The 12,292-nt window shown below is 39.7% G+C and overlaps 1 protein-coding gene across 4 annotated transcripts in view; it reads right to left on the reverse strand.

Moving 5' to 3' along the window:
* Positions 1 to 12,292, reverse strand: part of OSBPL3 (oxysterol binding protein like 3) — a 111,277-nt gene that overhangs the window by 44,776 nt on the left and 54,209 nt on the right. For all 4 annotated transcript variants that reach the window (XM_073003302.2, XM_073003300.2, XM_078377211.1 and 1 more), the window contains exons 3-9: positions 7,706 to 7,822; positions 7,483 to 7,536; positions 7,213 to 7,326; positions 5,636 to 5,809; positions 4,434 to 4,560; positions 1,788 to 1,891; positions 1,556 to 1,648 (exon numbers count right to left, since the gene is read on the reverse strand). In XM_073003302.2, the coding sequence (XP_072859403.2) occupies positions 1,556 to 1,648; positions 1,788 to 1,891; positions 4,434 to 4,560; positions 5,636 to 5,809; positions 7,213 to 7,326; positions 7,483 to 7,536; positions 7,706 to 7,822 (783 nt within the window). The remainder of the gene's footprint in view (positions 1 to 1,555; positions 1,649 to 1,787; positions 1,892 to 4,433; positions 4,561 to 5,635; positions 5,810 to 7,212; positions 7,327 to 7,482; positions 7,537 to 7,705; positions 7,823 to 12,292) is intronic.

Raw genomic sequence — 12,292 nt, forward strand, 5'->3', positions numbered from 1 at the left:
CAATACAGGCTGGAGTCCTATGCCTCACAGACTGGGGTGCTTCAGCCTGCCTGCTATGACAAGGGCCCCACAGATATTGCACATGGCTGAGAGATAGCCCAGGCCAATGGCAAGATGGCAGGCTCTTGTCTGGGAACAGCTTTGGCAGGCATATCTGTACTTATTACGGAAAACCTCTCTTACCATTATATACTCCTAAATGTGCCCAAAAAGCCTTTAAAAAAGTAACACTTGCTTTTGTTCCCCACTTTTGTCTCAGGAAGGAGCAGCATGTCTTGTAGACCACATATTAGCCACACAGTGATTTGGTACATCTTATGAACTCTATAACATGCACACATATACTGTACATCTTAACATGTGAGTATATTATAGTATGCAGGTTAAATTGAAACCAATCAACAGTAAGTCCAGCTCAAGGGGATTACTTCCCCTGCATTTACATCCTGTGGCATCATCTCCCTAGTAGGCAACCTTCTCCATTCCTTTGATGCTTCCAGCACATGGTTGGGACTACTGAAAACGGCCAGCAGGAGAAACTGAGCTGTGATGTTTAAACTGGGGAATAAGGTGGAAGTAGAAACCTCCAGGGACACTTAGAGGAGGCTAGGCCTGCTGCAACAATCAAGGTTTTCCACAGAGCAAAGTGCTCTTATTCACAACATAGCAACCACACAAATATGAAGCAGCAGCACAAAAGGTAGTGGCTAGTCACCCAAGGGTGCTTCTGGGTTTTCTATAGAAAGTTTTGACTGAAATATTAACCACAAGAACCTCAACTACAGCAAACATATTCCACTAGCCAACTGATCAGTTAGTAGGCTAGTCCTACTGCATGTATAAAATCTGCCTTAGTCTGAATCAATTTCATAGTACAACCCTAGTCCTTTTTTTCCATGAAGTCGCAGCTTCTTTCTTAGGATTCAGAGAGGAAGAGTTCTTTCCCACACCACTAATGAAGACCCCTGTTATTTGCCTGACAATATGCATACAATGTGTGTGCTCTACCACTGTGGCTTTTGGAGCACTACTGCACTTAAAAACTCAGGACCAAACTATACATTACAGGCAACTTATCATTAGAGCTGAAATCACATGAATGTTCAAATGATGTGATTCAGACAGCTTTCTGTGTCTTCGCAAACAAGCAACATGCTTATGTCATGAAAACCCATCACAAAGCACAGCATCTGCAAATTAAGAAGAGTAAGGAAAACTCCTGCTGTGATAAGCATACACAGTAATCACTTACGGCATTCCTCTCATAATGAGGGGTTATCTACAGCATATAGTCCAGCGTTCATCAGCCTAAATAAATGTGCACTCCCCAGATGGAAGAATCATTTATTATGTTGTTAAAAGTTCAGCAGATGAAAGATTCAATGATCTGTTTAATACAGTACTCCCTGCTGTACACACTGCTTATACCAGCAGAATGAAATCATCATCTGGCCTAGATAGCTGTTACTAAGCCTATCAATTACACTGAGGAAATGAGTTTTCACTCATACAATATTTTTAGGCTGAGTTGGGAGCAGGGGGAGAGGCTGTTTACCTGTAACATTGCTTTAGCTTCTTTGCCAAGCGCTCGGGAACGCCATCTTCTATGCGCTCTTTTTTCCTTTTTTGGACTTTCAAATGGGATGGCCTTTAGCAGACACATGGGAAAAAAAAGAGAAAAGTGCTATTTATCTCAAATCTAGAAAGAAGGCTAACATGAGGTAGCAGCAGGAGCTCCTCCCACCCTCAGCCCCCCCCCCTTCCAAGTAGCAATTTCCATAACTAACCTGCATGGCATTTATTGCAGGGGCTGAATATGTCCTGTGGAGAACTTCCATGCTTTGCAAAAGCTGGCTCATTTCTAAGAGATAGTTATGACAGTGAGAGAGGTCTGTTCGAAAAACAAAACAAAACCAAAACAGGGTTTCAGTGGCTTCATAAGAAAAGAGAAAGACTGACAGACATTCTGTCAGCACAGCTTTTTATTATAATGGATTACTGGATAATTCAGTAACAGGCGTAAAGAATGTGAATGATTTTCGAAGGCTTTCACATCCAGGATCCGATGGTTGTTGTAGGTTTTTTGGGCTGTTTGGCCATCTTCTGGAAGTTTTTCTTCCGAATGTTTCACCAGTCTCTGTGGCCGGTATCTTCAGAGGACAGCAGTCAGAACTCTGTCTGTGCTCTGGTGCACTTTGTGGGATAGTTGAATATTTATAGCTGTGGGATCAGCTTTTTGTCCTTTCCAGGGGACTGGGTGATTATAGTGATCAGGGTGTTTTTTTGTTATGGGTGTATTGTTGTGATAAGGGTGTATGGGTGTATTGTTGTGATAAGACCAAAAAATACAACATCCACATCAGAATTAAAGAACATGAAAGCCACTGCAGACTAAAACAACTGGAAAAATTGGCAGTAGCCGAACATGCCCTGAAACAAGCTGGACATGAAATCCTATTTCAAAACACAAGTACTGGAGAACACCAGCAAACATTATGTTAGACTGCACAGGGAAGCCATTGAAATCCACAAACATCAGCACAGCTTCAGCAAACAAGAAGAAAGTCTAAAACTCCACAAAGCCTGGCTCCCAGCAGGGAAAAATACAGCCTGCAAAAAGGTCAATGAACTCTACCCAGCCACAAGGACCGGTGATCACTGCACACAAAAGACTAGCTAACGACACTCATCAATCACAGTGACAGATAATCTCTCCCTTTATCACAACAACACACCCATAATAAAAAACACCCTGATCACCATAATCACCCAAACTCCTGAAAAGGACAAAAAGCTGATCCCACAGCTACAAATACTGAACTTTCCCACACATTACACCAGAACACAGAGTTCTAACTCCTGTCCTCTGAAGATGCTTGCCACAGAGACCGGTGAAATGTTAGGAATGAAAACTTCCAGAACACAGCCAAACAGCCCGGAAAACCTACAACTGTGAGGGCCAGTTGCCTCCACTGCAGACAGCATTAGTAAATTTCAACATGGATAGTCCCTTATCTTTAGTATGATAATGTCATCTAATTCTTACTGTTTTTATTGTAATTACTATTTATTCTAAAAGCATTCTAATAATTATCATTCATCTGGAGTTGTCTATTAAGAAAACACAATGGATGAGGGTCTAATAAATAAGTGAAGTAATAAAACAGAGCTAGTGACATAAACAAACCTAGAGATGCTCAAACCAAGCTGTGCTGTGGGGCTAGCCCTTCACACACTGTTTCCAGAACACACAAATCTCCCATTCATACATGCCCCATTAAAATTAGCTTTTAAGACATCTATGGCAATTTCTCGTCTGTGAGTCTAACACCAGCTGCAAGAGGTCCCCCCCATTAAAGCTGCCTGTTTCCTCCTGACCTGTTCTCCTATCAGTGATAGGATAGAAGAGATTTAACTTCTTCCTTCCAACATTGAAAAACAATACTGGTATAAATGGAGGTCTTTTAAAATCTAATGTAAAAGCGTAGGCACATTTAAGGGAGGGGCACATTGTCAAGAGAAAACCTAACCCTCCCCCATGACTGTGAAACCCCCACTATCACATCTCACATGCTGTTAACTTTCTAAAAAAACAGCTGGTGTCCAGTGAAAGTGCTTACCCAGATAGCAGATGGGATGTGGGTATGCATATATGGGATCCTAGCAATCAAATCAGAGCTGCATACCATCAGTGGGGGAGCCTTACCTCCCTCCCTCCATTCGGCTGAAATCCAGTAGTAAGACACCACAAGAATACACTCATTAGATCAGTGGGGATTTGGTGTGTCTGCTCTTCCATAGGTTCCATCGATTCGATGAGCTACTCTAGTCACAACTTACTACTGGATTTGAGTCACTCTCCTCCTCCCCATTTTATTCTCACATGCTAAGTACACCCTGTTGCATGTTCTCCACTACGCCCTCCGCATATTCTATTGAAGAGAAATTGTTGGCCAAAGACTTCTTTAAAATCTCCATAAATTATTTATTATATTTATATGCCACTGCCCAGTAATAAGAACAAGAATATCAGAGGAGAATGGGCAAGCTATTTTAGTTTGTAAGTCTTTCTCCTAGCTCCATTAGAGCTAGAAGGAATCCTATAAAAAGTTTTCCTTCCCACTGGGCACCCATCCTATGCAAAGCTAGCTTTCCACAATTTTCTACCCTCAATCTATTCACCAACACTTCCTCAAAAGGAAGGAAAGGATATCAGACTTCGTAACTGAATGTCAGTAACCTGAGTTCAGAATTCAGTCCTTTAAAGCTGAAAAAAAAAATTCATGAGGCAGGCAATCAGTTCAACTTCAATACGATTCCTGTGGCTGCATGGTGAATATTGCATGAAGACCACTATGTTACAGAGAACTGCCCAAATACATTTTGGAAAACAAAAACAACTCGAATGTTTGTAACATTGCAAGAAAATCTACCTTTTGAGCATCTTTCCATTTCTTCAGAAGACTCCAGCCAAGATGGAAATCTTGACTCATTAGCTGAGCACAAGAATGATAAACTACTTCCCGTCTGTACTGAATTCTGTTGGGTCAGGCTGCCTCTCTGTTCCACAGAGACAAAAGTTCATTATTAATCAGTATAAATTTAATCACAAAAAAAAATCAAACTGTTTCTCAACTCTTTACCATGCACCAATACCACTGGAAGAGTATGACAGCTCTCAGAAATTAACTGCCTTCCAGATATTTTGTACTGTATTGCAGTTCTCACCAGCCCTCACCAGTAAGGCCAGTGGTGAGAACACATGGGGGTTTTAGCTCAAAATATCTGGAGAATACCAGCCTGGAGAAAACCAGTCTATCATGATCTAGCAGACAAACATGGGGGTTTGGGAAAAAGAACCCCACTTTGCTTCATTTCAAGCTCCACCAGTAAGACCACTGGCTGGCCCTGATGAAGCTACCAAAGCAATTGAGAGAACAACAGAATCAAGAAGATAAATCATTTGAGTGAAGAGAAGAAAGTGAATAACTAAAATGATAATTAGAAGGACCACAGTACATATGGTACCCTACAAAGGAAAAAAAAAGCTCTTATCCAATCCAGAAATGGCACATAAAAGCATGAGGAGAAACATTACATTTTTCTTGTAAGAAATTTCCATGGAGGTGGGGCATGCTACTCTGCTGCAGGAAAAATGACAGAGTCTTGGGACATCTCCAAGTCTGACAAATTTTATTTGGCATAAGCTTTTATGGAGGGCAGCCTAATTCAACAGAAAACCTGATGCAGAGCACAAAATCTCATGCTAGATAAACGTAGTATCTCAGGGTTCTTTTTTTCAATTAAAAATCCCTAAAAACCGTGTTAACTTTATCTATTGCCTTGATTGTAATGCTCTTGTGATGTTTTATATGTTCTCTTTTGGAGCATTATTTCATGTGTTTTCTACCATGTGGCTAGAAAAGGCACAACTTTTCTTACCAATTTCTTACATCTGCTAGAACAGGAAGGACAATGACATGATGTTTCTGATAATAGTTTTTCTGCCACTTATTGTAGCTGTTTCTCAAAGATCACCCACCAAGTACATTCTATCGCTATATTCTATATACAGATATCAGATCAAATTGATCCCAGAAGGGAGACCGATACATATAATTCATATGGTTTATACCTTTCTGCTCCCTGTGGATTCCAAAAAGCCAGCTACTGAGTCCGTAACAGATGATGATGCTGGGAAGAAATGATTGTTGATATCATGCGGAAACATGGAAATTTCATTCTGACGATACATTCTATGATGACGAAGCTTTGTTACCCACTCATCAAAGACATCCTGAGATTTTGCCTAGAAAAATGTCGAAGTTACAAACAAAATAATTAAATCCTCTTAAGTTACTTGTAGTTGTTACAATTGGATTGTAAGATCTCATTTATTTCTCTTCAGTAGCATCAAAATAAGGTCACCATTGGTTGGAAGAGACTTGATACACAACAAGAACAGTGTCAAAATCATTACTGCCACCAAAGCAGATGTGGTCAACATCTGATTCTGCAGATTTCCAATCACAGAATCACCAGCCTACATAAACAACAGTGAAGAATAAGGAAGCTGCAGTCCAAGAACATCTGAAGGTGCAGAAAGGGAATCTATAACAATAGTGCAAACATATGTTGTCCCTAAGGTTTATACTCTTATACAGGACAGATGTTTTGTTGGAGGAGATGGAAAGGACTTTTCCTGGTGATGCCCTGGGAACTTGATTCTCCCTTTAAGCATTAGTGACAGGTTTATGGGACCTGGGACAGGACAAAAGGTATAAGCATTCTGGTTAAACAAGAGCATGGACCATTCTTTGTCTCCTGTTAGAATGTTCCAAATAGCCAATCAGTCAGCAGGAAAGGATAAAAATTAGTGATCAGTTCATTTTTCTAATTCCCAGTTGCTCTTTTTGCATGTTTTGGGGAGCTGTGTTATGGAGAAGCAGAAATTTAGATACAAATGAACATTCATTCATTTGATATAGACAAGTCGTAGTTGAATTTTCAGATCAGAAGATCTAAAATGGCACCAAGGAGCCTCCAATGAAAAAAAGCCTGCCATTTTGTCCTGTATGGGATATGACTCTACTGCTACCCCTTTCGAGGCTATCATACACATTCTATAGCTTCACCTCTGCAACCAGACCTAAATACAAATTTAAGAACCACAGTCTTAAGACATTGGTTCATTAAAAGAAAATGTACAGTTAAAGGCAAAGCAATAATTCTGTCATTAAGACTACTATGATCACAAAGCCCAGTTCCAAATACTTAAACCTGCACTTTGATTGTACATAACTTAGTAACCAGACTTTTGAAAGTCATGGGACAACAACAGTGTGAGAAGTGGCAATTTGACTCATCTTAACTACACACATACTAATGAGAGGCAAAAGGGTCTCTAAATCACACTGTAATTGCTCCAAAGTTAAGCAGATCTTCCACCGCTTCCGTTTTCTAGAACACCAGGATACATTATGCTACACTATAGGTGCATTATAAAGCAAACAGTAGTTAAACAATATAAATAAATTACAAATACATGCCCATGTTAAATATAAAAGTGAATATAAAGTAAAAGCAGCCAATGAAGCCAAAGGCAAACTGCATTTTAAATACAGTAGTTTCTACAGGTTTTTCAGCACATTCAAAGAACCATCTAAGTTCGACACAATATGTTGCCGTCACAGAATATACCCTCAGAATTACCTTCAAGTGATAAATGTGTTCTTCTGTATCCAGATCAACACACTTTGTTGATTTCTTCACTGACATCACTGAAAGACCAACGTCTATGCATCCATGCAGTTTCCCTCTTTCTATCTGCCGAGAAACATTATAACATAAATTTCACAATCCCTTCTTTCTGCTTACAGATATCTAGTCTGGAAACAACCCCTTCCTTCATTAAAATGTGAAGCAGTGGCCACATTGATTCATGTGTCAACAGTGTGCAATATATCCCTTCAAGGTACTTACATCGGCAGAACTCTTTGCATACTTCAGAATTCCTTTGTCCAGCAAAAAGTACCTCTGTAAAACAGAGAAAACTTTTGAAGTGAGAAGGCAGAAGGTACAGCAATGGTTTTTAAGTCTTGGGGAGCTGCAATCCTCTTTCACACAATCCCATAACCTGGACATTGGGTCCAGGAACACTAATTTTAACAATACCAAACTGCCGTGAGGAGCATTCATGTCTCACCTTGTGCCAGCCCTTCAGAGGCCATTTCCTCTTCTTCAGCAGGTAGCCTTCCTGTTTTTGTGGTTCCTGAGTGTAATTCATGGCTCCCCGCAGACCTTCCACAATTTCCCAGCTGTCCTGTTTGAAGACATGAGTCAAAACATGTGATGGCTTTCCCCCCCTTTGCAAAGTAAAAAGACCGACTCAAAAGGAAGACAGAAAATAAACACAAGATCAATCTTCCTGAATCCATGTAACCTGAAGCATTTAGATTTAAGGTGACAACCTCCAACAGGCTCCTGGCTTCAATTGAGTTACTTGAGTCCAATTGAGCTGTGACTCAGGCTGCTATTGTAGGAAGACAGAAGAAACACGTATAAACAAAGTCACTGTAGTGTTAACATAGGCTGTATGAAGAAGAAAAAAGTACAAATCTGAGCATATTGCCTCATTTTCAGAGTGAAACCAAGTAAATGGAACACATATTTTGATACAATGGGTGTATTTGAATGCAATGATTATCCCAAGGAAATTGGGAGTTAGCTTTCACTGAAAGTGAGAACAGATAAAGATAAAACTGAAAACATGCCATTGCTTATGACTCCAATTTGGCAGGTGAAACGTTGCATTTGGACAGCATAGAACACCAGCAGGCTGCTTTGTTCCAGATAAGCCAGAATTCTAAAGATCAGTGGTTTATTGTTTCATCTCAGCATGGTCAACGGTTTTGGATGTTACAATTTTGTTTTGCATGTAGCAGCTGTATCTCAGCACTGCCAGCAGCAACTATACCTTGATAAACTGTGAATAAACTATGGATGTGATAAATCAGATCTCAGTGTACCAGATTAACCACAGTCTAGAGTAATAACATTACAGGAAGACGCCTGCCCAGCGCCAGTAACCAGCTTGCCTGACATTGAGAATTCAGCTGAGAGGAGCTGTGGCAGTACAGGTGGGAAGCTATTTCTGAGCAGGTACCATCCTGCCCACCTGATCCAGGCACTAAGCCTGGTGCTCCTCCTTCTGCCTCTGGTCCTCCTCTCCACTCCTGTTTCACCCCTCCTGCCAGTAAGACCAATTTACTCTCACAGAGGGGTTTAGATATGCAAAAAAAAAAAAAAAAAAAAAAAAAAGGTTTGGCAAGCTATTTAAAATAAACAATCCTCTGGGAGAAGAGTGTTTTAGGTTGCTGTCACAAAAAAGCATGCTTCCCTGGCAAAATAACCCATGTTTACATTTACATCATGGAGACACCTTATTTTAAATCATTTTGTTTTTAAAAGCAGAACCCGATTCTTATTGCTAGTGGCATCAGGTTGAGTCTTCAAAACTATAATCTCTGTTTGGAACTTTACAGCTTCCGGGCCTACAATATATAATCACAATAATTTTTAAAAATTCTGCTTCTCCCCGCATACTAACTTTTCTAAAGCACAGCCCAATAAGGTATTCTGAAGGATTCAAAAGCTCACCTTTCTAAAGATATTTTGGAGCTCTATAAAGTATCATCCAACTCTAATTTTTGACTGTTCCAAAATGTAAGGAACCCATCTGAAGTCTCCAACCGTGTTGGCATACACAATGTCCACTTGCCCAAGATGTTTTTACTTTCAAGGCCACAACTACCTGTTGTAATCCCACTTACCCTAACATACCTTTAGATGCTGAATGTTCATTACTCTTTTTTTCCCTGAGAGATGGAACTGAAATTTTAACAGCTGCAATCCTTGTGCTAGCTTAATGTAAAATTTTGATAGCAAATCTCTGTAAATTACAAGGTGACTATAGACATTCTTTGTTGTGCACTGAGAGGCATGATTTGCTAGCTATGCAACAGATACTATCTACACTGATTTTGAAACGTACAGCAATTTGCTGTCACAACACTAGTGACAGGATTTTTCAAAAGATTCAATGTAATCCCAAAACGGTCATGCACAAAAATGATTGCTTGTGTATACAAAACATACAACTCAATGTGAATTCAAACAGGACAAAAATTCATCCCATAAGTTATATGAAGCAAATGGGAAAGCACGCAACAAGGTTTGCTGGTCACATATCAAACTGTCCAAACTTTATTTGGAATTATATTGCTTGATATCAGGGCAGCAGACATCTTCATGAATTATTTCGTAGCATGAAACTTAAAACGTTATAAAATAATTCAAAAACTTCAAATCTGAGATTTTATAAAATATATTATTTCCTTTTTTGGCACATTGATAATATTTTGCATCAGCATGTACTTATCAGTGCATTCAAAGATCTCTATTTTAACAAAACCATGTGTTCCATTATTAGGTATCACACCTATAGCTGAATTTGCAAAATCTGAAACCTATTATATCAGCAAATCCATTAGAACAGGACCTTGCTTTCCAGCTATTTTATTAGTATCTAACATTCCTGCAATGGCAAGAAAGTGGTGTGTGGTAGAACGGCTCATCATATAAGTGGAGCATGGGAATGAGTGGCCATTCAACAAAGATTGCACACAATTTCTTTATACAACACTCACAGAAGACTGATTTTTTATACTGTACTCATCTGGCACACAAGAGCACATACTCTTCTTTATTCAATTACTCTTTAGCCAAGGAAACAATCGCATCTAAATTGAAGGAAATGTTTGATGCAGTAATGGTGGAAATGAGGCAAATCCAATTTCATGAGGACCAAAGAGCTTTACATGTTATAGGAAAAAAAAATTAGAGATACTGTACCAGCATTGATAAGTCATTGAGATTGAACTAGAAACTGCAAAGCTAAACATAAATCCCTTCAAGCACCTGTTTCTTTAGATCTAAGACTGCAATTTAATATTGCAAAAAAAAAAAGATTTGATAAAATAGAACTGTGCAAATATTTTCCCAAGGGTGTATGAAGGTCTGAAAAAATCTCTCCCTCTCTCTGCTGCCCTGAGTGTGCATGTTCTCTTTATTCTGGGAACTTAAGGGTTGGCAATAATAACCACCTCTGAAAAAGAAATTTCATGTCTAAAACCAGACCATTTTTCTTTTGGTTATATAACTCAGCAGGTGTGTTTACTGAAAATGGAACTTCATGCCTTTTCTCTCTCTTTACACTGTCTAAAATCCATAAAAGGGTTTTCCCACAGGTAGTTCAATAATACAGCTCTTTCAAAAGATATAGCCCATTAAGAATCAAAACTATTTACACATTCTGCCTTTTTATTAACATTTATTTCGTTTCGACAACAGTGAGATTTTCTTGGTCCTCCCAACTTCAAAATAATCCTTCTATTAGCTACACTGAGCTGTCAAGTGGAGTTGTTCCTAACTGTGGCTCCAGCTTGTGGTTATTAAGAGGAACAATGGTGGATAAGGGAGTAGGCTTCCAAAGTTGCCATAATGCTTTCCCATCATATCCTTTCAAATGGGATAACAAAGCAGCAAAACAAAATTTAACCATGTCCATATGTATGTCTGTTTTTGAAATCTCCCTGTTCTTATCTGCTCTTTATTCTTGGCATTCAAATTATGGCGAACATAGACAACAAAACAATACTAAAATCCTAGGTGGGCTTTGGTTAAAGAAACAATTTATGCAGTTGCAACCATTTCAGTTCTTTCAGCTGTCAATTCGCATAGGTGAACTTTTAACATATGAAATTTACAGGATGTAGAACAAGCCAAATGGAGAAGACCTTAGGTCAGGACCCTGTTCCTGGCAGAAGGAGGGACTGTTGTGGTCATATAGTTAGGGAAGGTACTGGGCAGAGAAGATGAGCTCCCCACGCAGTCACCTGCTTCCCATATCTCATGCCCTTCTTCCTGCAACTGTGCGTGTGTAGCCTCCCTTCCCCTCCCTTCTAATGGCTTATTCCCACTTCTAGCCATCAGAGGAAGGGTATACTGTATGTTTATGCTTTCATCTCACCGGAAGAGGCCACATTCCCCGACCCTGAGTCCTTCTAATGCACTAGATCACTGGTTCTTAACCTTTGTTACTCAGATGTTTTTGGACTGCAACTCCCAGAACCCTTCACCTTCAGCTATGCTGGCTGGGGTTTCTGGGAGTTGCAGTTCAAAAACACCTGAGTAACAAAGGTTAAGAACCACTGCACTAGATTACGACTCTCAGCATTCTTCACTAGTGGCAATACCAGGGCTGATGGAAGTTGTAATCTAAAACATTTTGCAAGGCACTAGGTTTGGTAAGGCTCTGCTAGCTCCTCCCCAGCTTTTCTTTCCCAACCAACTGGGATGGAGTGATGTCATACGAATCCTCCTGCTCAGTTCCCTGCCCCTTTGGCAGAAGGCTTCCCCCCCTCTGCTTCATAATCATGCCCATCACTTCTTTCACCCCCTGCCACCGTCACTGTTGTTCTCACTGAACCTTCCATGCCAATGCTAAAACATTTTGCAATTCAGTTTATTTAGGAGCCTATAAGCATTTATTTGTGTGCCCTTCAATTGTAATAACTACTTTGCCATGAAAACAAAAAGAATCCCATACATGCCTTATCAATTCTGTGAATATGCATGTGCATGTATACATGTTTCTGCTTCAGTAGACCAAATTTCTTGTACTGACTCCACAAGGGTCCATTGCTTGTTGTTAGTTATGGTAATGCTACAC

Source organism: Pogona vitticeps, chromosome 6 (assembly GCF_051106095.1).
Source record: "Pogona vitticeps strain Pit_001003342236 chromosome 6, PviZW2.1, whole genome shotgun sequence".
NCBI lineage: Eukaryota > Metazoa > Chordata > Lepidosauria > Squamata > Agamidae > Pogona > Pogona vitticeps.